The sequence below is a fragment of the Anomalospiza imberbis genome, chromosome 6 (genome assembly GCF_031753505.1).
Source record: "Anomalospiza imberbis isolate Cuckoo-Finch-1a 21T00152 chromosome 6, ASM3175350v1, whole genome shotgun sequence".
NCBI classification, from domain to species: Eukaryota; Metazoa; Chordata; class Aves; order Passeriformes; family Viduidae; genus Anomalospiza; species Anomalospiza imberbis.
The window spans coordinates 38858165-38884621 of record NC_089686.1 but is presented as its reverse complement, the minus strand read 5'-3'; the positions used below and the strand labels follow the sequence as shown (position 1 = coordinate 38884621).

At 44.3% G+C, this 26457-nt stretch overlaps 1 protein-coding gene across 4 annotated transcripts in view; it reads left to right on the top strand.

Moving 5' to 3' along the window:
* The window catches only part of AMBRA1 (autophagy and beclin 1 regulator 1), a 126074-nt gene extending 103373 nt beyond the window's left edge, over positions 1-22701 (top strand). For 3 of the 4 annotated variants that reach the window (XM_068193563.1, XM_068193561.1, XM_068193562.1), the window contains exons 16-17: positions 10743-10838; positions 12392-12512. In XM_068193563.1, coding sequence (XP_068049664.1) covers positions 10743-10836 — 94 coding nt within the window. In that variant the 3' untranslated portion in view covers positions 10837-10838; positions 12392-12512. Of the gene's footprint in view, positions 1-10742; positions 10839-12388; positions 12583-21113 lie in introns of those variants that run through there. The other variant, XM_068193564.1, reaches the window with a different exon arrangement.
* Positions 22702-26457: the final 3756 nt, after the last annotated feature.

Sequence of the window (26457 nt, the reverse complement as noted above, 5' to 3'; positions counted from 1 at the left end):
TTGGCCACAAGGGCACTGCTGGCTCATGGACGGGTTGTTGGTCTATAAAATGGTTCAGCTGAGAACAGAACTGAATTTGTGCTCAATCCAAAAGTGTGGTATTGAAAGGCTCTGAGGCTGCTGTGTTTTCAAGGGTGGGCACCACTGAGCTAAATCAAGACACTAAATTGATAACAGTGATATTCAGTGGAAGAGCCTTGTCAGATTCAAACAGGAATCCCTTTAGGCATACCACATGAGGTAGTGTGCTCCATTTCTACTATGTACCACTCAACTGTGGCCTGGAGGTCTGTCACAGGAAGTGATACAGAAGTATGAATTCCCCCCACTCCTCTGTTGTCAGGCTGCACACTGACTTTTCTGCACGGCTGCTAGTACTTTTTTAGCCTCCCCAGGGATGTTTTTCCCTTGCTACGTTCTACCTGACATCCTTTGTAACTGTCACCAGTAATAATGTTCAGTAATGTTTTGTGCATCTTTCTTGACTCTGCATACTTCAAGGTTTGATTCAGATTCTGAATCTTTGGGTTTGCATCATGGAATGAAATCCTCGGTGTCTATCTTGTATGGTAGAAACACCTCTACTGAATTAAAAAGGAATTTGATTCTTAATGCTCACAACCTTTCCTATCCCAACAAGAGCTTTCCCCTTCAGAAACGTTCTTGGTGGGGCATCTCAAATATGGACTGTCTTGCAAAACAGAAACAGGACACTGAAAGTGGAGAGGAGCAGACTGCTTGCTGCCCTTTGCTGTCTTTGCTTGTGGATGACCACCATGGGAGAAAGACAGGGGATCCAAGTATCAATTTTTGTTTCATATTGAGTGTCCTCTCCCCTGTGCTCAGAAGCAGGTTCTGGAAGGGCTCAGTGCTCACGTGCTTTTGCAAATACAATTCCAGAAACCTCACTGTTCTGAGAAAACTTAAAGCTCTTGAAACACTTTGTCTAAGGCTAGCTTTTTACTGCAGGCATCCACAAGAGAGGAAGGATTTCTTCAGCAGTCAGAGCCTCTGGTAATGGAATTAATATACTCCTGAAGATGCATCTGGTTCAGAGGCAGCATTCCTTAGATTTCTCTCATTGGGAAGTAGGTGTGGAGAGTCTCAAACTGATTCAGTGCTATTTAGTGTGCATATTTTAATTCTTTGGGGTAAGATCTGTCTCTAACATTAAATTATTCCAGGAAAATTATCTTTATGATAAATCCCTATGCTTTGCAAGCGATCACTGCATTTATCTGTCTGTGCCAATCTTTTTTTTTCCTCTGAGAATAGCATATTCTCCCATACTGATGGGGACAATGTGTCTACATCTAGTTATCAGCATTGGTAAGGAGATGGTAATCTATGCAGCTGCCTGGCACATCATGTCTCCCTGCTGGCTGGCTCTGTTCCTCAGGCTCTGTAGCCTCCAGCCATGGTGCCCCCAGCAGCATAAACGACATCTTTTTCCTTTTAAGAATAGCTTCAGGAGGATGGAGTAAACAAGGAGACAGATGGAGGAACTGTCTTCCTTCATGTGAAACCAAGGGATGTTAGCAACCCTGCATAGGAAATGTTCTCACAACTGTTAGCTGGGGTAGCTGGAGATACTACTCATGTCTGAGTCCTCCCAGCAAATGGCCTTTTGAAAGGCAGCATCTGCAGGGGATCTTTAACAAGGAAATGAATGCGTGTCCTGGACTTCTGCTGCCTGTTAACCACAAGATACATTGAATTGTCTAAATGAGGATAAAAGATGCTCTTGATTTATTAAAGCACTGAAAAGGAGGAAAGATGGCCCATTTTGCACTATAGATGCATCCTGCAAGTGTACATTTGGATTTTGTCATTCTTGCATTTAAGAAAAAAACTAAATTAATTATTTCCGAATTCTGCAGGGAAGCCTAGGTAACCTCAGTGCCAAGAGGCTTGGTCATTGCAGTTGCAGAAATAGAGTGCTAACGTGGAGGCATGAAACAGTATTTTCATTCTGATACCATTTTTTATTCTTTTTTCCCTTTTTGTATGTGAATGGGATATCCAGGATGACTGATGGCATTAAGTGAAAGTTTGCCTCATAAAATTCCACTTAGTATGTCTATGATTCCTAAAGATAAATGTTGAAAGCTGCTTTAAGTTTTCAGTTATTAGCAAGTTAATTTCCTTCACCCAATTCTTCAAGATATACTGTAGAACTGGCTACTTAGTGACATTTCTTTTCTACCATGAGAAATGGAACTTGGTACAGAGCTCTCTGTTAAGAAACCATAGCCTGGTATTTACCAGTTTGTGTTCTGCATCACTGGTCATCCGCAGGTCCTAACTAGTTCTCAGTTTCAGTAGCACACTTTGTAAGAGCACAGCCACGTGCTGTACAACAGTTACCAAATGCTTCACTTACATCTATTCAGATCATACCTGCCACCTTTTCTTCCTGTACTTTTTTCTAATTCTGTCTTCAAAAGCAGTTAAATTTCATGCAAGCAATTATTTTACTAACTGCCTACTGCATGTGGCTCACTCTTTCATTGTTTCAATATATCTTCTTTTTTCTATTTGTTATATTACTCTCTTTAAGGATAAAAGTTACACTTAAGACAATAATAGTCAGTTTTAAGTATGGCTTTCTTTCTAACAGTGCTGCTAAGTTGACTTTTTTGCCCTTTTGTCATTTCCTCTTTTTTTTTTTTTTTTTTGGTAAGGTATTAAAAAACAGGTGCAAATGACTCAAAAAAGTTAACTTTAAAAAAAAAATTCTAAATGAGTGCAACTAGCTGCTATGTCTGGCATATTTCTTACTCCCTAATTACACAAGTACCCTTAGATATTTTAGAAGTGGAGACTTCAGAGAAGAGAGTTCAATATCTTGTCCACTTTGAAACATCATTGATTTTTGTCGTTAGCCTCACAAACGAATAGTCCTTTTTTCATTCTAATGCCATTTTCCTCATGTTTATTTTTAGAATGTCTTCCCTCTCTTGCAGCACAAGTTCTCTGGCTGTCTTATAAACTTTCTTTTCTCCATGGATCTATACTAGACTTTCCTTGTTCACTTGTTTACTTCCTTGGCTTTCCAATAAGATTTTCTTTAATTTTCTGGTTTTTAATCCATATTATTTGTGGAATTTTATTTGGTGTCCCTTATGCCTGTTTTTTTTCCAGCAGGATTCTGCTAATGAATCCAGGTAGCAAATAAAACAACCAATATTTTTTTTTTTCATTTTTTTGCCCTATTTTAAATCCGTCTGCAAATGGTCGTAACTTCATGTCTACAAACTGTGAGTAGTTGGAGTAATGATTGCAATTTGGCATTCTTGATGATTTTTTTTCTTTTTTTCTTTTTTTTGGAGGCAGTTCAGTTTCCCCTGTATGCTAAACAGAATACTTTTTAGTTGGATAATTTCAAAGCTGCTGAAGATTAAAAATATAAAACTTTGCTTGCTCTGTGGATCTCATTGAGACTTGAGCAAACCAAGATCTTGGTTCTGGAGCTTGGCAACTTTGTGTATGCACATTCCAATGTTCTATTAAAAATAAGCATTTGCTATGCTTGCTAATTTTAAGTATTTATTTTGACGTTGCTTTCTCCCATTATAGATGTATTTTCCTGGTTTAGTTTGCTGGCTCAATATCTACAAAACAAGCCTACTTCATCAATGTTAGCTTCTGCTAAAACAGTTATGAAAGTTCAAATATGACTTAAGAGTGACTGGCTCTCTTGTAGCAGTTTAAGATGTTTTAAGGCCTTAGAAGGCATAAACAATTTTTATTCCCCCAAAGACTCCTAACATCCTAAATTGTCTAAGCCACTGGAAGAGCTGATAGATCATAAACAGCCTGAGATATTCTGGGGGTTCAAAGCTTATTTGGAGTATAGTCTGCCTGTAATCACTTTAAACAACTAACAGGTCTTTAGATTTTTAGGGGACTTAATCAAGTTGTCCGTCTTTGGAGCTGCATGGATGATAATATCAAGCTGAACTGTGCTTTTTTGAAGACCTTTAAACTCTGTGTTCTGGAATCTGTTATTTATCTTCCAGAGGTGTCCCTACCTAGTACTTGGTATGGTTGGAGCTAGATAACAAAGGATACTGTGGCATACTAGCAAGATTTCGGGAGAAGAAAATCAGTGAAAATTCACAAAATTCTTCTTTGGTCTATTTCTGCCTTGTTTGTTCTAGGCTATTTTGCTTGGGTGCTGTGCTCTTTTTCTCATGAACATTATACAAGTTACAACATCCTATGTCACACTGTGTGTACATGACGGTAGTGTAAAAAATTTCTGAGAAAATTGCTTTTAAAAACTGTTCTGGTGTTTTGGCAGAAGAACGAAGGCTGTCTGAGAGGTACTTGCCTTGTCCTTATTCTCAACACAGGTTTTTCTGTTCAACCTTGCATTCCTTAAGGAATGCAGCACTCTCAACCTCAATATTTTTCTTGAGTCCCAAGATAATGAAACATCCACACTTTCATACTAAACTCTATTCTATCTGCTCTGTCATTGTATTGTGCTTAATTTCAATTTGTTACTTCCTGTTGAATGTGTTGGAAGACTGATTCTTAGTTGAGGACTTCTCCCGTGGAATATAAGAAAAATTCCTCTTAATGCTTTTTGGTTGTATGTCATCCACCTCAAATTATTTTATGAGTCTGCTTATCTTCTACATGCAATCTGTAGGTAGGTTGCAAATGCTGACTCCTGGAAGTCACTTAGTTTTTAGCTATAGTGGTCCTGTGGATCAGAAGAAACTATTCTGTTTGGGTTCTTCTTATTGTATTAATCTCTGTTTTCTTTCACCCCCTCTTCTTTCTCTCTGAAGTATCTACCAGCTTAGCTGACTGAGGACTCTCTTCCTTAGCTGAGATAGCAAAGTTTTGCTGAGGGAAGATGGCTGTTAGGGGTGTGCCTTCTGTCTAAATCTTATCCACTGGCCACAAGATCATGAACTGGATCACTGGACACTTAAGTGTCCACTGGTAGGCAGAATAAACTTGTATGTGTTTACATTGTTGAGACAGAAGAGCTGCTGAATTAGCTACTGGTGCCACCAGCTTTATAAGGCTGACCTCATACAAATGGTGTGAGTTTGAATACAGCATCTTCAAAAATCCCAGCATTTAACTTAGGACTGCGCAATCAAATGAACAGGATTAGTTGTCTTGCAAAGTGTTCCAAGCTGAGTTGGCACCCTCCCTGAAGCAGGCACACAGCTACTAGCTGCACCAAGCTACTTGCTACCCTGCTTCTGCAGCACCTTGGACAATTCAGGTAGGTATCAGGGTGTGTTTCTGCATGGTTGCTGGTTTTCACACAGGCAAAACCTGCAGGATTCTGGAAAATTAGTGGGTTGTATCAGTGTGAGGAGTAAAAATGAGTCTGCTCTTAGATTCATCATTCATCTCAATGTGATGGACAGGATGATGTCATGCATCATTTAAATAACTGTGGTTGTCAATCATAAACTGTAGATTTTGTGTTCCTTGAATTCCTATACTTGATCTTGTGCCCTTCTCCTGGCTAGTTGCACATGAGCTGGCACCAATGGAGCTGCCACCTCTTCTTGGTCAAAAGGAGTTACTGCCCTGCAGAATTACTCCAGAAATCCCCTTTGCTGGTTCCATACAGTTTGCACGGCAGCCAGTTTCACTTGGATTTGTCTCTGCACGTGGTTCATCGCCTGCACAGAAAGCTAAATATTTATGAAGTAGGGTGTTAGAAATTATTGTTTTCCCATCCAGGCAGCTGCTGGGAGTGCCAAACTTCGCCTTGTACTAACAATACCGTTGCCTAGCTAATCATGGGAGCTAGGGATGGGCTTGCTGAGCTAATCATCACCACACTGGCAGAAGAGATAATGAGCTGCTGACAAGGATGCATCTGGAATGTGGCCAGCATTGCATTGCATTGCATTGCACGAGATACTGTGTGCTGCTTCTTCCTTCCCAAACCAGGACAATAGATTCCTCTTCCTTAGCATAGTGTCACCTTGTTCTCTTGTAGCTCACTTTATTTCCTTTATACAGTCTGAATGGCTTAAGAATGACAAGTTTACACAAAGGAAAGAAAGCATGTCTTGGGAAATTCAAATCCTTTGTAAACTAATCTGGTTTTGTATTCTTGCATTTAGTGATCTTGAATGGACAGTATATTTGAGAAATCAGCTTTAAGGAGTATTTCCTTTTGTGGAGGAAGCAAACTTGGCAGCATGAAAATCAGATGCATTGCATGGCATCAGAAAGGCAGCTTCCTTTCTGTGTTGAGCTTGCCACAGTCTTCATTCTGGTAATGAGGTTGTGCTGATATTTTTGGATGGGATTGCAGGCAGCAGTGTTGTAATCAAAATTGAATTCATTACTATAGCAAACAAGTGGGCTGCTGTTGGGCCTTTCCATGTGGCAGGATTTGAAGGAGGAGAGCAGTGCATTTTCTCATTGGTACTGTCTTCAGATTTCACTTAAATCATCCCCTGATGATGTAAGTGAAAAGGTAGTAAGTGCTATTTATGCCTTCCTGGACATGCATACACCACTTGCAAATTATGGGTTGTTTTGTCTTGCTCTCATACTCCTGAGCTGTATTGTTATGGTAGAGTTGGGGAAATTTCACCTTAATCCCTTCTTCTCTTCTACTCCCAGTTTTGGATATTCCAGCTGGAGGGGGTTACCCAGATGTCTGAGTTTGTTTGTGCTGACCTGTGCTTTGTCAGTTTACCCTTCAGATACTGGTTAAGCAAATGCACTAAATTGTGTTTCAGCTCTCTTGTAATTTGTTAATGATGTTATCATTAATTCATAGTATTTGGCCCTAATTTCTTCCTGGAGACATAACTGAAGCTGTGTAGGTAATACCTCTGTGTAGAGGGAGAGGCCTGCTAAGTTGTTGACTCTTAGTACTTAACAGGCTCCACTCTGAATCCTTATTTGACTTTCAGCAAAGCCTGCAAGTCTGTGCCCTTCATCCTCTCCAAGCTCGTTAATAATGTGAGCTGGACACAAGCGTGAAGGAAAAGTCCATCTTAGAACAGATCCCTGCTGGGAAATCCAGGCTCTGAGCAGCTCCGCATATAACAAAGCTAATGGAAATTTCCAGGGAGGGCTTAGAGAGCCTAGTGACAGCCATAAAAGGGAAGAAAGTAAGAACTTGACTAAGTGGACTTCACTGTCCATGACTGACACAGTGTGGAGAATTGCAATTTTTCACTCTGAAGCCCTGGGCAACAAATGTCCTTTTTACTGCATCCACATCCAAGTGGCTCCATGCTACACAGAGCTTCTACCTTATGCCTTGAAAAATGTAAAATGCTTCTAGCATTTCTATGTCTAGAGTTTGATGAAGCAAAAGTTAAATGCTTACATTACCTGAAAAATATTCATTTCTCCAGTGTAAGCTCTGCTTCTTTGGAATGAATCGTCAGGCCTTGATTTGCAAATCTCCTGGGAAACGTACTGTGAAAGGCTGCTCATTTACAAAATTCAAGCAGTATTTTGCAATGGGAGCTAAAAAACCTTTAGGCTTTATGAAAAGGGAGATTGCACTATTTTAAATAGGTGTGGCTAAACCAGAGCAAGTTGTAAGCTTAACTGAAAATCTGATTTAAACCAAGATAGTTGTGGTTGTCACACGCATTTTGTTGTGTACTGAAGTTGGTCTAAGGTGTGATTATGTGATCACGTTTCTAATGCAAACATGATGTTAAAACTGGCATTTAGCCCTCACAATAGCAGTATTTCTTTGAAATTTTGATTCATTAAGAAGAGACATTATGATCTTCATATAAAAGGTATATACCAGTGCCCTCTGTTAAGTTCAGGTGCATGCTCTCCTCACTGTGTCTTGATGCAGTCTGAAACATCTCTTCTATAGGCTCAATCAATCGTCTAAGGGCTGGAAAACCTAATCAGGAGCAATCTTGATACTGATCTTAGGGCTGTAAAGAGACCAGTGTGGATTCTAGCTCAGAGATACACAGATGCATACAAAAGAGGACAGAGATGGTGCTGAGGGCCTTATGGCTTTTGCAAGAGGTAGAGATGGGAAAGGGTAAGTTGTGTAGCTGGCCAAAGGAAGAGACTGCTGAAAGGCAGCAGTGAAGATACTTGCTGCTGCAGGGAGTGCCAGCTGTTTTTTCTGAGCCACTTCTTCTGCCCAGCAGGGGCAAAAGAACATCCAAGGAATAAAGGTAAAACTGAACCAAACTAAAAAGCCAGGTTAAAGTGGTGCTGCGAATGTTGAACTCCTGTCGTGGCCAAGTGTAGTGACCTTGGCCTAAGCCTGTTTATCAGTGTTCCCAGAGTCAGCATCCAGAGCATTGGCACCATCTGCTACAGGTCCTCCTTCTAGGGAAGGAAGGCAAAGCCCTTGATTCTATGGCAATAAAGGAATAGCTAATAGGACCCTGGCAGTGAAGCTCAGCTGATAAATGACAGTGTTTAAAATCAGTATGAAAAGTTATGCATTAAATTGAATGCCTGTTGATTTAACCGTGTGCAAACTGACAGCATGAAGTTAGAGTGGACTTTGCTGTCCAACAACCCAACTGTACAGTAGTGAAACTCTGCAGAATAGGTAGGAGCATGGTCAGGAGCTTTTCATGGGTGTACTGCATGTCAGCTTGGTACCATGATGCTTTTGTAGAAGTGCAATTGATCCACTCAAAGAAGCATGTGTGCAGGAGCTGCATTTTCTGTATATTACAGGAACATAGTGTTTGGGGAAGAGAGGAAATGTGGTATTGTCAGCACCCATCTTGGCCTGGGGGTAGCTTTGTGGTCTTGTGGTTTCTTGTCTTGAGAGCTGGCAAAGGCAAGTAAGGCACACATTGGCAAGGAATACCAATCCTTTACATTGCTGTGGGGGACCATGCCTGTTCTGTGGGAAACATGAAGACGTGTGGAAGAAGAGAGAAAAGAGCACAGGTCAGCTTAGCTCTGTTGTGTAATAGCTGTAGATACCAAGCACATTAGACTTTTTATGGAAATTTTGACTACGAGGTCAGAAAGTCTCTCTTGCCTAGGGACTGTGCTGCTTCACAGACAGCAAAGTGTGACAGCTAATTCTCAGCCAGTATATTAGGCAGTGGATGGAGCAGCCAGGGGGACTGGCACAGTTTTAGTGACAAGTTACCATCTGTCAGTAAACTCAGAAACCTTTGTAAATCGGCATCTCACTGGCAGCTGCTTTATGGGTTATAATGTAGCGCAGGACTAGCTCAGCACAAGAAAATAAAAAAGCAATGGCTGGTTACTTCTTGTAGCCTCCATGTGTGATTTTGTTGACCTGATTTTGTTCATCTCTCACCCTGGGTCCTAACCTGGGGTGCTGTCATCCTGGCAGCCTAGCCCCAGGCCTTCCATACACACTGCTTTCCCATTGCAGCATGTCTGACCTGCAGCATCTTCTAAGCTGGGGTTCTTGCCAATTCTGCTGAGGCATCTCTTTACAGGGACAACAGTTTTTATATGTACATAAAACGTCTTGTTTGTGCCTGAGCCATAACCAACTACCAATTATTTTCTGTGAATCCTTTCTTCAGATTATAGGACTGCCCCTAGTTCTGAGCCTGTCTGCAGGGTGATGGAAATCCAGCTCTTCAGACACAGTTCCCTTGTGTCTACACAGGTCTTATTTTGTTGGTTTTGGGTTTTTCCCCCCTACTTGCCTTGCTGTGACCACTGCACAGCACTGCTAACTCTCCACCCAGCACCATCAGGAGTGTGCAGTCCAGCAACCATGTGGTGGTACACAGCACCATTTCAAAACTCTTAGACAGCTCATATGAGCTGTCAGCATGGTGTGGCAAAACACTCCAGGAAGTGCCTTCCATGCTAATGCAGCCCAGAGTGCTTCTGAAGGTGGAACACAGCAGTAGGTGGGGGATCTCTATGCTGACTTGGACTGCATAGTGAGTGCCTGTCCTGTGACATTTCTGTATGGCACAGAGTAAGCTGGATTCGCTCTCACCCTCTTCTTGGTGGGATGTGTACTTGCAGCATTATAGTGGTTTCATTTCTGTGATTGCCTGTTGTCTTCAGCAGTGGTTGGTAACCTTGTCTGTTCCTGTAAGTAGTAAGCCCTGACTTGGTGTATCTTTTGGGGAAATGCTGTGTGGGAGGTTTCCAGAGCATTGGTGGTTCCGTTATACTTAGTGGCATTAGATGTAAAATTCAAATTTGGACTTATCAGACATGCATGCTATTGATGTAATATAAGCTCTTGTGTGGAAACTTGTTAAAATGTCCTCTACATCTGTCCTTGCCCCACAGTGATTGTCAGTGAGAGGGATGTATAAAGATTATTTATAGGTAGAATGAGAATAATTTGCAAAGAAATTAAATGTTGAATAAGGGCAGTATCTTACTGACCATTACCTAGTGTAGGAAATGCTTGCAGACACCACAGGGAGAATTGACCTTTCCATTCCAATTCTTTGTTTAGTTACTTGGAGTTAGGGTAACAGGATTTTATGCACACAATTGCATGTCTTCATTTCCTGAAAATCTCTCTGCTCCTGTTGCTGTGTCTTGGTGTTAATACTGAATTGAAATGAATGGAATATTCCAGGGTAATTGGTAATACAGCACTCTGTTTGCAAGGTGGTTTATGGTGATGAGCCCTTTTAATGAAAACGTGAACTGAGCTAGATCTGCAGTATCTGTAGGGCAGGAATCAACACTATTCTTCATGTTGTGGGGGTGTAATGTGTGCTGGCTTGAACAGTGTCCTGTCATGCTAATATTTTTTCCTTCTTTGGCATTTTAAGGGCCTTAAACTCTGGAGTTGAGTACCACTGGGACCAGCTGAATGAGAATGTCTTCACTGTGCATTCCAGCAGCAGGAGTGAGCGGCCTGGGTGAGTCTCCTGGGTGTCGGGTTAGAGAGACCTGACCCTTTCTGCTGTTTTTGTTAGCTCTGACATCACTTCTTTGTTCCCTTACCACTGGCAGCTTTAAATAAGCAGTTTTCTCCCCCTTTGGCATTGCCTGATTGGGTCACCTGGCCTTCTTCCAGCAAGTGACATTCATTGCCCAAGAGTGCCAGTGCTAGTAAAGTACATGTGTCATTCAGGGCCCCAGTAACAGCTGTGGGAGGAACATGTGGGGCTCGATGCATCAAAAACACCATGTAAAGCAAATGGCCTTTGGAAGGTAACTAAAGAACAGGGGAGTTGGCAGAGAAAAGGGCAAATACATGCTGACCTGGTGATTGATTTTCATCTTTTTAATTGCTCATCTTGGGACAGTTGTTTCTCAGTAATAAACTCTAAAAATAAAGCTAAATCCCTTGATGTCCCCATTGGCTGTTTGTCTGTCTAGTGATGCCCATGTTGTTCTGAACACAAGGGTGATGCTACAGTCCATTGCTTCTTGCCATAGTGACAAGTATTTCTCTGTAAGCCAGCTGTTCTCAGCAAGAGGGTGATAGTTGTGTTTCTGAGTTGTGAGCTTCAGCATACCAAGGAAGTTGTGAGCTTGTTTACAGGGCAAATGTCTGGGCTGTCCTACAGCCTTGGTCTGATTGTGGGTGAAAAATAAGCAGCAGAGATTCTTTACTCTGCTGTATGAGTGGAGATTCTTTACTCTGCTGTATGAGTGGATATTGCCACTACTTAAGTTTTTGACAGTACATACTCAGTCTGGTATAATGGCAGCTTGAAGACAGAAATACTGGTCCAGAATGAACTAGCTCAAGAGAGAGCAAAAAAAGTGTAGCAGGTTTCAAAGCCTTATGAAGAAAAGGTTGTAAATGAGGCAGTCTTTCCTTGATTGTCTTTACTATTCCCAGCACTTAGGGGTCAGTTTAGAAAAGAGCATCGTGGCATTGTCAAGATTCAGCTGTAGCATCATACACTTCAGCTGCTCGAGTCTGAGAAGCTAATGAGCCTTGAGGTGGTTCCTGTTGTTTGCTTTTGAGAACACAGGGTTTCCCTTGTCTGACTGGAATGGGCAGAAATGCCTGCTAGAGTGCATTCATGTGCGACGCTGACAAACCAGGAAGTCCAGAGCAGGGAAAGGATACAAGCCACATCCATGGGAGTTAAAACTGCCCTGCTGTGCAGAAGGTTTTGTGTGTGTTTGTGCTTCTGCACTGCACTTTGTGCTGCCTCCTCAACTCCAAGACGGTTGTTCTGCAGGCTTAATGATGCTGCAGGGATATCTCTCTGTGCCTGTAGGACACGCTGCTTCTCTGGAAGGGTGAGTGGACTCTAAGAATCCATTGGCTTGAAACTCAAGAGACCACTGTGTGTAAATAAGTGCAGGTCACAATTCCTTTCATCCCCATCCTCATAGTGGCAAGCAGGTGCCTAGTTGGAGTGGAGGCAAGAAGAGCTTCACGTTCCTTTTTCAGTCTTACTTGGGCATGTTGTCTCCAGTGATCCTGGTTTTACTTGTTTTTCTCTCTTTTCAGAACCAGCAGAGCTACATGGAGGACAGACAGGGACATGGGCCTGATGAATGCCATAGGCCTACAACCCCGAAATCCCCCCACCTCTGTGACATCACAGGGTACCCAGACCTTGGCTCCTCAGCTGCAGAATGCCGAGACTCAGACAGAGAGGGAGGTACAAGAGCAGGAATCCGCCTCTGCGGGGACTGGTGAAGGTAGGAGACCAATCAGTGGTTTATCTGACAGAGTTTACCTGGTGATTTAGGAGTTTCCACATATGTTCCACATTCTGTCAGTGCATTTGGATACTCCTTTTATCTCTTCAACAAATATTTCTCCAGCCTAATTTGCCTGTAGCCAGGCATAGGTGATCAGGAGAGTGAATCTCTGGCCATATGAATAGAAAAGTTGTCTTTTTCACATGCTTTGAGGAAGGAAATGTCATTCTTCTCCTGATCATTGTGTCTTTGTAGAATCAACTGTACTGCCTTCATTCCTCACACATCTCCTGATCTCCTAACCATCAGTAAGGCTGCAAGCTGCAGAGTTATCCTTTCTGCCTCTGTGTTAGAGTTCAGATTGATCCTCCCAACTTATTCAAAAGGTCTGCAGGCTTCACAAGCTGAACATTTTGATACAAAATAAAATACTGTAAATCACTTCTCACAAAACAGCTTTGATGATTCTGTTTAGTTTGATTGATGAGGTACGTGATGAGTGCCCAGTTCAGCTATACAAAAATGTCTCTAGTGATTAGCAGTCCGGGAAAACTTACCAACATGTAAGGAGCCGGAAGCAGCTACTGTGCAATTCCTGTACAAAGTCACTAATCTGTTGAAAACATTGATTCATCCAAGCTTCTTGTCTCATACTGTAACATTGTGCTTTCATTCAGCTCTGAAGGCTTGGCTAGGTAGGGGTTGGACAGTATATACACAGGAAAGACAAGAGAAAATCAAGGAGACAGTTTTGAAGTTGTTGGTTCATGATAAACCTCCTTGGCTTTGGGAAGCAGCCCACAACATGCCTGTGTGTGCCTTTATGCCTACTTGTTCTCTGTCATTCTGAAAGTTACATTTTGGTATGTGACTCTTCCACAGTTTCTGCTGTGTAGTATCCAGCATGTGTGATATGGCTTTCTGTTTCTCTGATCTCAGCTCTTCTGTACAAAGTTAAGTGGGAAAGTCCTGCCCACTGGGGTTTCCGTCTGCTTATCTCAGCAGAGCTGAGATTAACCTCTCTGGAAGGTTAGTGCAGTTGGTGGTGTGTGAATAAGACTGGAACGCAGACTATCTGGACAAATGTTGAACTCATGGGAACTGGTTCTTCCACTGACTGTGGTGCACAGACTGAGAACATGATAGAGCGCGGGACCTCCTTGCATCAAGGTCACGATGGCTGATGCTGCAGGCTTTTGGAGTCAGTTAAACCAGGAGAGTTCTCCAACACTGCTTCTCTCTCCTGCTGTTCTGCAATCATCTGACAGTTTCTTTATCTTGTTCTTTCCAACTTTTCAATTTCCAGATCTAGATCATGAGTTTTAACTAGGCTGTTAATGAGATGGGGAAAGGGTTGTTCTTTACCAGTACCTTGGCAGGATATCTCTACAAAGAAGAAAAACATGTAACATTTGGAATAAAAGGAGTGTAAATAACAAGCCTAGGACAGGTACTTCTCTTCATCTGTCTTTCTTGCTTGGAAGATCATCAGCAAGTTCCACATGTGGTGCAATTTCCATCTCAGACATTGACTTACCACATGTCCCCTTGCAAATGGCCACACCTGCAAAATGGGCAGTGACTCCTGCAGCTATATCAGGGCCTGTAGAACAAAGGAGTTACTGCAGTTTAAACACATGCATCAGAGATGAGCCAAGACCTTTTACCCTGTTGTTGGTCAGTTCCTATGCCAGTTGCATCCTCACTGGAAATTCCTCTGTAAGGGCTCAAGAGTAACTTGAAACAGGGAACTGTGAAGACTATAATGGTCAGGAGGATGAAGGATCAAAAAAATCTAGTAACACATGATAGAAGAATAGTACAAAGACCTGACATGAAGCAGAGAGACAAATTTTCTTCTGCTTTTACCAGCACTGTAGGCAGTTAGCCAGGTACTTGTGGCAGCGGTAGTCTGGCTCATCTAAGTCTTTGTGCTTCACATTACACATGAGTATTACTGGCTGCTTGTGATGGTAAGCCAGCCATTTTCCTAGCATTACCAACTCTGGTGATGCACATCCAGTGTGTTCCAGCAGGCAAGACTAGGTGCTGTGGTGCTTTCCTGATGGCTAATTTGCCCACTGTATCTATTGTAACTCTGCCTGTTAGAAGGGAAACTGTTTCCTAATAGCATGATCTAGATGCCAGGGGCAAAAAGAAAAAAAAAAGTGAGAAATGTGCTACCAGTAACTTGGAGTGTGACCCAAGGAAATTATTATTCATCTACTAAATGGGAATAAATCTTCCCATAGTAAAGCACATCAGGGGCTGTGGAGATTAATTAGTGTTTTGTATGGGGCTTTGAAGATGGAAATCACTATGTAAAGGCTTAGCAGCATTATCAGCAGCAGAATGGATAAATCAAGTGTGAGTCTGAGTAATGTAAAGGAAAGTGGTTTAGTTATCACCCTGCCACGAGGGGTGAAAAAGCCCCAACCAACCAACCGAAAAACCCCCTTGTATGTTAAAAAAAAAAGAAGAAAAAAAAAGAAAAGAAAAGGCTAATGCTACCCTGAGAATGGGTTTCTGTCCTCTGTCCTGTCAGCCCTGCTGTTGTGGGGAATTCTGGCTCAGGGCATTTCTTGCAGGTATGTGCTTACTGTACAAAAAAAGAAGACTGTATGCAGAATTGCATCAGAAATCTAATTAAGTTCTGTGAGGGTATAAATAGTTTTCTTTTCTCATGCAAAGCTCTGCAGGGACTTTGCTGCTCTGATTATCTTTCTACCTCCTTTGGAGGAATGAGTATATGATGACTTTATTAGAAGTGAATCCCTCTAATGTCTGAATCTTCCTGTTTTGCAGCAGTTAATAGCAGACTTGTGTACTCTGCTCCCGTGCCACACATAAAGGAAAGGTAGCTAGAGTTGAGAGAAAACTAGGAGAGGTACCAAGAAATGCTTAAAAGGGTGTTTGAGCTGTCTCTTGCATTCTTTTAAGCTGACAGACATAGTGGAAATAGTGATAGAGTTGTAACTTTGAGGCACCCTTAATTAGAAACAATCTGTTGGGCGTTGTTTTCCTTGCAAATAGACAGCCATGATGGGAGTGGGATCTGTATTCAGCTGGTAGATTGAATCTCACTTACAATCCAGCAAAAGCTTCTAATGAGATTTAGTGGCCCAAAGTTTTAACCTTTAGAAATTGTAACTCCTGGTCCAGACTGGGTCAGGCTGTGGCTGCCACTTGTTCAGGCTGTTGGATCTTTGGAGTACAGTGCAAGGGGCAGTAACAACAAATAACTGAAAAGCAATTGTCATCTGATTTCCTACCATCTGCATTGTCTTTTGGGCTTAAAATTCACGTAACTAGCTCAGTGCTTGTTGTGCAAGTAGGCACACGTTATGAGTTACTGAAATTGTAGCCATCAGAATATTTGCTGTCACTGGATTGCTACTTTGCCAGTCTTTGGGGGGGCAACATGTACTGTCATGCCATAAACAGTTTTTAACTTGTTGTGTTGAAGTGTTTATCACCAACCAGTATAAATTTCCCTTAGTTCCAACTGCTTTCAGAGGTTGCAGCAGATACATTTGAGAGGGAAGAAGGTTATAAAATGAAGGCTTGGGTTTGTGAGATTCAGTCTGTTCAAACTATTGGTAGTGAAAAGACAGCACATGCAAGCAAAACTTTCCTGATACAAGCAAAGCATCTTGAGGATGTCTGAGGAGCACTTAGAAGCAATCAGTGTGCCTGCATGTGATGTAACTTATTTAATCTGAGACATTAGGAACACGTGTGGAGGGGCTGCTTGGGCAGGAATACTTGGTCCCCTGCCGAGCCTCATGAATACTAACAAGAGGAAACATGTTGTTTTATGTTAGCTGAACACATTCTTGCAATGCTGTTGTCAGATGTGATGTGACTTTTGGGCAGTTAGCGTGGAAATGGGAACTGGGACACCGGGGATCAGCTTCCAGATCTGCCTCTCATTCTCCAAGTAGGAACGTGGGTAGATCCCTTAGCCTTTCATCTGCCCGTCCATCTGTAAAATCTGCGTCATATGTCCTATAGAACTGCAAATTTTGGTTTCTCTTTAAAATCCTCTGAAAACCACTACCTAAAAAATAGACTTAGGTTCTAGAAGTATGTACTATGCAAGCCTTTACAGCGTAATCTACTCCAAGTACTTGGGTCTCTTGGGATTAAATTATGTGGGCTACTTTTAAACTCTCATTACAAAAGTAAGTTTCACTCATATGAATAGCCAAGGTAAGATATTACTAAGAAAATTCTTACAAGTTAAAGCAGTTGTATTTTTTGCGAGTTCCGTGGAGTTGTTTGGATTAACTACCTCAGAAAGGAAGTGTGAACATGTTTCTGGGCTTGGTTGGAAGGAAAAGTAACTATTGGGGCATTTTAGGGAGATATAATTATTCATAGCTAGTTATACTGTGGTGTGCCCCTCCCTTTGCTATTCTTATGCAAGGGGTGAATTAATGTAAAAATGCTGATATTTTTATCTTTGAGCATCTGAATTAGTGGGGCAGCTACACACCTCAGAGATATTATTTCATGTTCTCTGAAGACTTAGATATCTCTGCAGTGCTTACTGTTAGTTCTAATTTTGAAGCTTTGTTTGCAAACATGGTTCCTAACTACTGCTGGTTTTAGAAAGAGCAATGTTGAAAACAGAAGAAAATTCAAGAGCAATGTCAGTATATTGCACAGATACAGGGGAGTCTGATCTCATCCTTGCTTCTGTGGACTTTGCATTTCATCATGAGTGTGCCATCCATGCTCAGAGATAAACAAGTTGTACTCCTTATAAGTACTTCAGAGTCTAGTTCATTTAGAAGTGGAAATACCCTGCCTTACGCCCAGCTCCATCAAAAGTTTGCAAGATGTTTTGCCTGTGTCAAATTCTCATCTTGCTGGAGTAGAATAGAGGACTTTTAAAAACAGATGCATTAGCTAGGGAATATTTAGTTAAACGTTTGAGACAGCTACATTGACAGAAATCCTCTGGTCTTTGGGATAATTGCCCTCAAGAGTAATGTTTTGTTCTGTATTTGGAATAGACGGGAGTTTGGACCTCTGGAAAGGTCACTTTGGTTACAGTAAAAAAACATTAGTAGGAGCACAGCACTGCAGCAAGCTGAAATGTGTGGTTTACAGCATTGCTGTTGTTTTGGGTAAGTGCCTGTGTGCCCACCCTGAACCTTCACCAAATGGAAGTCAGCTTATTTCACTTGCTCTGAATACTAATGTAGTCTGCATTGGCAGCCTGGTGAAAGAATATGTGTGGGAGTCACCAGGCAGTAGAAACGGGCTGTATGTGAATCTGTGCTGTAGCTCAGCTCAAGGCAAATGGCACAGCAAGCTTTGCTCTGAACTAGTCAGTCAAAGTCATTGTTGAAACCTGAGAGGAAAAGGCGAGGACAGTCCCTAAAGCAGAGATGTTTGATGGCTGCTTTAATGGTGAGGCTCACTTCTGGCTCTTGATGAACTGGGAATTTCCAACATTGCTGTGTCTCTGGGATTTGAAGGCTCACACCGTGCTGATTCCTGCTGTGGCATCAGCCCTTGCCTGTCTTCTGAGCAAGCGGATGCCTCAATTGGAAATTCAGCCGTGGCATATGGTAATTTAGGGGCAGGGAAGAGCAAGGGGTGCTGTGGTGAAGCACATGTTTGTAATGCTGAAGAGCATTGGCTGGCTGGGAGTCCTTGCTGTTTTGCTGTTCCAGTGCTTCTGTACTGGACTCATTTATAATAAGTGATCTATCAAGGGCACGGTACCTGCTGTTTCAGGAGTTGTGTAGATAGGCCTGTCTGGCATGTCTCTAGACCAGTTTGCAAATCTTGGCTTTCTTAAGCTTCCTCTCCAGCCTGGCCAGATGGTTGGTAATGAAGTACAACTATGCCCTCAGAAGGAAGTGATGACTGAATCCAAAACCATGCTTCTCAAACCTTCCACTTAGTTGTGCTCATGATTAATGTTTCAATATCCCTTAGCATGCATGTTTTTCACACTGGAGTTTTCCAGTATAATAGCTGCCTCTGTCCTCAGTCTTTGTACTGGTCAGCCAAGTTCCTAGTTCATGCATCAGCCACATACTAATTAATACATCAGCCACATCCTGAATAGGATTTCTCTGCTAGAGTTGTGGGTCAGGCTCTGTCCAGGGGGTATTCTTACTCACTCCTCTTAGGCTGTGCTGCAGATTGTCGTGTGGTTACAGGTGTCTCTGTGGCCCCACTGATGCTCTAATCAAGGGGCTAGGTATAGTGCATATAGCAGGTTTACTGCGCTCGTAGCAAGAACCTACTTAGACTACTGGTGAGATGTAAATTTGCTCTTAATGTCCATAGTATTTCTGCAGGAGGGCAATATGTCAGCAGGCTTACTTGAGGATGAAATTAACTGTGTTCTGTGGTGGGGGATGCTGGCAGTGCTTGATGCAAGTACCACTGAGCCCATGAGAAAAGGGAATAAGGTGTCACTGACTGCATGACGTCTCTCGAGTGGCATGGTGTGAACTTTGCTGAGTATCTTAGTTCTCGTGTTGGATACATGATCATCCAATCATTTAGGTTGGAGAACACCTCCAAGATCATCAAGTCCAACCTTTGACCGAACACTACTGTATAACTGAACTATAGCACTAATTGCCATGATCAGTCATTTCTTGAATAGTTCCAGGAATTGTGACTCCACCACTTCCCTAGGCAGTTAAAACGAGTAACCGCCATCTCAGTGAAAAAAATTATTCCTAATGTCCACCCTGAACCTCCCCTGGTGCATCTTGAGGCCAATTTCCTCTTATCCTGTTGCTGGTTAACTGGGAGAAGACATTGGCTGCACCTCCCTTCAGGTAGTTGTAGGGAGTGATAAGGTTTCCCCTGAGCCTGCTTTTCTCCAGGCTAAACAACCCCAGCTCCTTCAGTTGCTCTTCTTATGAGTTGTGCTTCAGATTCTTCACCAGCATCATTGCCCTTCTCTGGATGTGCTCCAGTACCTCAATGACCTTTCTTCTGAGGGGTCCAAAACTGGGCATGGAGTTCAAGGCATGGCCTCACTAGTGCTGAGTACAGGGAGACAGTCACTGCCCTGGTCCTGCTGGCCACACTGTTGCTGATACAGGCCATCATGCCACTGGCCTTCTTGGCCACCTGGGCACAGACTGGATCATGCTCAGCCACTGTTGACCAGCACCCCCAGGTCCTTTTCTGCTGGGCAGCTTTCCAGCCCCCCTTCCCCCAGCCTGTAGTGCCACCTGGGACTGTTGTGACTCAAGGGCATCTTGTTGAACCTCATGCAATTGGTCTTTGCCCTTGACCCAGCCTGTCCAGATCCCTCCTCAGACCCTTTCTACCTTCCAGCATATTAACACTCCCAACCAACTTACTGTGAACTTACTGAGGGTGCACTAGAATCCCCTCATCCAAATCATGGATAAAGATATTAAACTCCACAGCCCCAAGTGTTTTTGTTTTCCTAGTCAGTGTGGCATTTTGGTTATTATTGTGTTTTAACTCCTCCCTACATCTAGCCTTGTTGACATTTGTGTTCATTTCCTTGGTGCCAGGAGAGCTCACAGCTTTCTCCTCAAATCAGCACTGTGATAGCTTCATAGAGGTAGGAGTGAGATTTATTTCTTTAATAAGAATCAGCAAGATCCCACTGTGGAATGTTTCTAGCAGTTTATTATTACAGATTGTTCTCCCCAAATGCTCCGGATAGGGTTTGTAACAAAAGGAGCATGTTGAGAAACTGAACTGGGATGAACTTCCCTGTCATGGTGATTTAATCTCCTACATGGACAATACTTCGGTGAGATTTTGTTCTCCTGAAGTAATCTTGAGCAACCAAGGTATCTGACGATGGTTCTCTCAGAGCTCACTACAGTCTGACTATAAAGGGAAGCCTCAGAGATAAGAGTAGACAAAGACTGTAGGTCTTGAGATGTTTTTTTGTATTCCTCGAAAGATTCCAGTCAAGGGGAGCAGGAGCCTACACACTTGATCAAAGCTAATGTGGAAGGCCGTGTTGTGTAGCTGCTGTCTGCTGTTGGCCAGCTTCTTTTGTCCTCCCTAGATTGACACTGGGGACATTGGCAGTGTGCCATCTGCCTACTTCTCAAACAGGTGAAGTAGGAAAAGCCATGGGGTTCTTTAACACCATGGTGAAATGTTTGGTTTATTGCAGTGCAAACTGAGGTTTCTCTTCTGTCTCCATGGGGCTGGCAGGATTGTCTCTACAGCTGTGATAAAGCATCCTGCCTCTTTGACTACTACTTTTTCCCACATCTTTATGGCTAGATAAGAGCTGCTTTTCTAAGGCTTGGACATGCAAGTCTGTGAGGGTTACCTGTGGAAGTGACCAAGATTTTTTTGACAGAATTTGGTGCATTTGTCTGACACTTAACCAAGTGGAAAGTTATGGGAATAAAATACTGGACTCTGTCTGGAATAGAACCTATCTTCTGTCCCAGCACATGCACACTGCATGATGCAACTACTCAGCATGCTTTATTTTGTGTCGTAGTTTGCCTTGTGCACCAGAGTTGCCTCTGCTTTCTTTGCAGGTGAAGGTCCAGAATATGGGGCCAGTGGGGAGGATGCCCTGAGTAGGATTCAAAGGCTGATGGCAGAAGGTGGCATGACTGCCGTAGTTCAGCGGGAGCAGAGCACCACCATGGCATCCATGGGCGGCTTTGGCAACAACATCATTGTGAGCCACCGGATCCACCGCAGCTCTCAGACTGGCACAGAGCCCACTGGAGCTGAGGGCACGTCAGCACAGCAGTCCACCTCTCAGCAGCTGGGCACAGAGCTGGAGGGACGGATCCTGTCAGAGTCTGTGCAGCTGCCGGAGCGTGGCCTGAGCCTGCGGACAGCCCCTAGTGGGAGTGAAGGACAAAGCGCTGGTGACCTGGATCTGCCAGAGCAGGCCCAGTCCTCCATGGACACCGAGGGACCAACTGAATACAGTGACCTAACTAACAATAACCATCTTCCTGACAGTACCAACTTCTGTAGTAATGACAGCACCAGTGGGGAGTCGCGGAACAGGTAGAGGTTGAGTTGTGTGTTGGTGCTACCCTTGTACTGCTCAGCAGAGACCTGTACCTCACAGCTGGCCAGGAGCTGGAAGAGCAGGGATGGGTGGCTCTAACAGGATGCTGGTGGTTCAGAGGGCTTCTCTATCCTGGGTGATGGGGGAAGGGATAAGAATTGCAAGGGAAGCCATGGGGAAGAAAGCATACTTAATGTCCAGCATTCCCACTACTGAAGAGTTAACAGGAATACAAACCACACTTGCTGCACATCAGCCAAATTTTGAAGCCCCATGGCATCCCCTGAGCTAAGCCCTGCAACTTGGTGTGTCATCCTTTGTAAAGCCCTTTTCCTTTCCTTTTTCCTGCCCTTTTATACCCATGGAGCTGATCACTAGAGTGAAGAAAGGGAAGGGGGCCTGCAGCATTCTTCTGGAGACAGGCAGTACTGGGCAAACCCAGGCGTGATGCTCCAGCTCTGTTGCTGGAGTGGAGGAGTCTTCCAGGCCACAGTCCCTCTCCATAGTACAGCACTGCTCCCCCAGAGTGTGGTGTTCTGAGACCAATCCTGCCTATGCTGTGGTCTTTCCTGGGAAGAACTGGGCTTCACCAGAACATGCATGGCTCAGGATATGATCACAGGTGGAATCTTTCCTTTTTAGAGTTAGTTTAGAACTTGGCAGGAACCGAAGCAAAGATGCCGTATGGATGGGTAGAGGGACAAGGGCTACTGCTCTCTAGTCAGGATGCAGTTCACACAAGGATGTTCTAAGCTGTGCCAATATTAACATGAATGAGCCACCCCAGTGGTTTCATGGTGCCAGGATTGAGCTGCACCTCCTTGACAGGGGGCAGGAAGTCTCTTTTCAGCTCCAGGCCAGGGTGTGAGGTATGGATCTGTGATGTAAGGTGTTGCATGTGAAATCTTGACCTTGTACATGTAGTTTCTAGTGGAGAAGTCAAGGCTCTGATACTTTGTTTTTAGTCTCAAATGTGATTTTCCTTTTCGTTTGTAACTCTCCATCCCTAGCAGGCTTACGGAGGAAGTACGGGGAGAGTGCGAGTGCTAACGAGGGAAACACCAAAGATCAATGTCATTAAAATATGACAAACCCTTGCTTGACCTCCTGTCTTCATTTGTGTGATGTTTGTCTCTGTCTTTGGCCTTGGGGATAGATACTTCCATCTCAGAAGCTCTAGGCAGCATACAAATGTCAGATGATGACCACCCCCTTCCCCGGAGGAAAGCAGACTCAGCCTGTGAGTTGAAAGTCCAAAACTGGGAAACAAGGAGGTGCATTTGAGAGTCTTGCTTGCAAATCGCATTTTAACCAGTCTGGAGATGAGCAGGCACCTCTGCATTTCCCATCATTCAAGCACTGCAGTAAGGAGAGAGAAGAACATTTCACCTATCCTGCATAAAAAGGTATGTAGAGGCGCAGCACTGAACATCTTGGGCAAGCAGAGAGTGATCTGTCTTGCTGACCCCTTGATGCAGAAGAGGCTTGCAGTATCTGGCTGTTCTGGATAGAGGAATGCACACTCCTCTGTTACCACTGTGGTGTGAGGGATGTTTCCAGTGCTGTCTGAGCACCTGCCAGCAGCTGCTGTGCTCCTGCCCAGCTCCTCTAGATTCTGTGCTGCTAAGACATTACAATAAATAAGTCTGTCATTAGGCAGCACTCAAGCTCCCAGTCAGAAGAGTCTGTTAGAGAACATTAAGCAAATCTTCCCTTAAATCACAGCCTGGAGATGAACCTTAAATCAAATCAGCTGCTGCCAGGCCTCATTGCTGAGTGTTAATGAGGCTCTAAAACCTGCCCCAAGCCAACCACATCCCTGATCTGACAGGAGAGCAGCCTGATAAATGGGATTCCCTTGTGTGGCAAGGAAGATTTCATGCATCCCTGTATTGCCTTAGAGTGGAGGGGCCTGAGGATGTGCTGGCAGTTGGGAGCCAAAAGAGCTATGTCTCAGATGGACAGACAAGGCAGTGCAGGTCTAGACAGAGCTGTTTATTGCTCTGCTTGAAAACAAACTAAAACAGAACCTGGAAAAAAAACTGCTTCAGCTCAGCCTGACATCACTTCTTCCCTCTCCCTGCATGATTCCTAGAAGAATCTTGAGGCCCATTCTTGGTAGATGTGTTGCAGAGAATTTATAGATAACCATTTTCAGAATGAGCCAGGCTATCTACAGAAAAATTTCCATCTCAGTTGAAGAAATCTTCTGGGCTGCCTCACTCTGGTGTTGGCAGGTTCTCAAAGCCTGGCGTGCACTGTTGCTGGGCGCTCTGGCCAGGCTGCTGTGCAGAGGCCTGAAGCCTTCTCTGATGATGGCTTCCCCTCGGTCCAGACCTGCCCCCACTGGAGACTGTGGCAGAACAGGGGGTGAGCTCCAGTGGGAGCCAGAGCAAACCACAGCTGCTGTCTTTGCCATTGACATGGGACATCTCTGAAGCTCTAAAGCACTTTTCCATTCAAGACTTGAAGGGGATGTTTTTCCTCATCAGGTAAGAGTGGAGGCCTGGTCAGAGCAGGCAGCTTTGTAGCTCTGGGCAAAAGGCTGCTAACAGCTGAGGCTGACTGCAGCCTGTGTTCCTACAGGCTTTAAGCAGGAGCGGTGGGCACGGTGGGTGTGGACAGGCTTAATCTTCTAGTGCTTTGTAGATGACCTGCTGTTGCTACACAACTGAGCAGGTGCCCTCAGTGGTGATGGGGTTATGTGTACAGAGAGCACTGTTTGTCTTTGGAGTTTCAGACCTAGGAAAGCTCAGATTATCCCTGCCTGAGACCTGATGGAACTATGTGGGTAAATGGGTGAGAAGAGGAGGGGACAGAAGGGAAAATTGAGCCCACTTATGCAATGGGCTCACCACAACCAGCCCAATGCAGTTTATCTATTATACCTCCCATGCTTCTTGTGGGACAAAACTCTTTATCTGCTTTGGACTACCCTGCTCCAGCCCAGCAGTTTTCCTCAGTTGTTTCAGGCAGGTCTGATCTAATCCTCAAGCAACACCCCTGAATCTGCATGGTGACTTGAGGCCTGGAGCCCTGCGTAGAACAGCAGGCAGTGGGATTGCCCACACCGGGGACAGCACCACAGCAGCTCAGGGCTCCTTCCCCAAGCCTTGCAATTTTACCTGCTCACTGCGGTGTGACAATGCAGCGCTGAGGCAAATGGCAGTGCCAGGAGCAACATGGAAATTCAACAAGAGCAGGAAACCAAACCAGAGCTATGCGTACTTGCTGGCCCAATTTAGGAGGCAAAGTGAGAGCTTTGCTGCGTAGGAGCAGGAAATAATCTTTAAAAAGTGAAAGCTTTTCTCAGCCATGGACTGTCAGGAGCCTTTAAATGTGCTAACAAAATCCTGGGGAAAGGAGAAATACAGTGCAGAGAATTTTATTTAGCTTTCAAAAGGCTCTTTTGATAAAGTCCCTCACAAGAGGCTATTAAATAAATTTAGACACCTCAAGGGTGAGGGGTAGAGTCCTCCTGGAGATAGAAGGTGTGGGAATTGGAGTCAAAAGTAAGAGCCATTTCTTGGCATGAAATGAGGTTAATGGTGGGTTGGTTGGGTTCAGTAGGAGCCAGTGTTCTCTAAAAGCCCTAATGAGCTGAAAGAGGAGGGGAACAGCTGATGGTACAAGATTATTTCGGTTAGCTAGGAAGGGAGAATGTGCCAGAAACCTGGGGCAGTGGGAGGAGGGTAGTGGTTGAAGCTTCCATGCTGGAAGGAGACTTTTTGTATGAATCCTTCACAGATGGAAACCTGCATGGGTGCTGCTGTAGCCAGTGAATGCTCTGGCATTCCTGGGCCTGGGACCATACCAGAGGGTGAGCACTGCCTGGAGGAAGACCTGGGATCCCAGAGAAGGTTGCTGAAGCCCTGGCAGGTGGTACAGTGGAGTGGTGATACCTGCTTGTTCCTGTAAGTCCTGGGTTTTCTAGCCTCACTCCTTGGCTTATCTATTGCTCCATCTCCAAGTGCTTCTATTTGACCCCCGCCAGAAGGGCCACCCCACATGTGGCTGCTGTGGGGTGACCTTGTAACTGGGTGGTGCTGGAACCCCAGCTGTATGTGACCACCAGGAGATGTGCTGGGCAGGAAGGAGAGGCAGGGACCTGGTCACGGCTGGGTGCATGGAGAGACTGTTCCATTATTACTGATGCCAAAGCCAAGCCCCATAACTGGTTCCTCCAGGTGCTGCCCAGGCTCTGGCTAGGGAGCAGTTGCCCTCTTTGCTCAGTCCTAATCTGTCAGAGAAGTTATTCAACAGGAAAAGGCAAATTAATTCAAGTGTGCGGCATGTGAGCCATCCACCAGTAACTGGGATCTCGGTGTGCAGTGCATAGATGTCATGCCATTGCCACTTCTGCCCTCAGCACAGGAGGGAGCTGGAAGGCAAAGCAGTCTTTCCAGCTGCCACTCACTACCAGCCAATTAATGCCCGTGTCCTTCTCCCCTCATCCCCAGGAGCAGAGGCCTCTCCCCCCTCCCTGCCTGGCTCCTGCCGAGGTAACAGGCGGGAAGCCCATACAGCCCCTCCATGCATTCCGCCGAGCACGAGGATTTGTTTTCCCCACAGCATCTCGAGCAGAAGTGCCTCTCATCTGCTCCCAGTGAGCTCCCTCGGCTCCTCTTTGTTTTGCCTTTCAAGCAGTTGTTGATGGCATGTGGCACCGGTAGGAGCTGGCAGGGATCAAGCTGTCTTCCCCGGGATGCTGGCCCTGAGCATCAGCTCTTTCTGCCAGGAGCCAGCATCCCAGAGAGGACACTGTGAGGCTTCCCCTTTGCCTCTCGTCTGAAAATCAATATGCTGCTGCTTGGTCTCCAAGCATCCACCTTCTGTGCCAGGGTCTTGCCTGC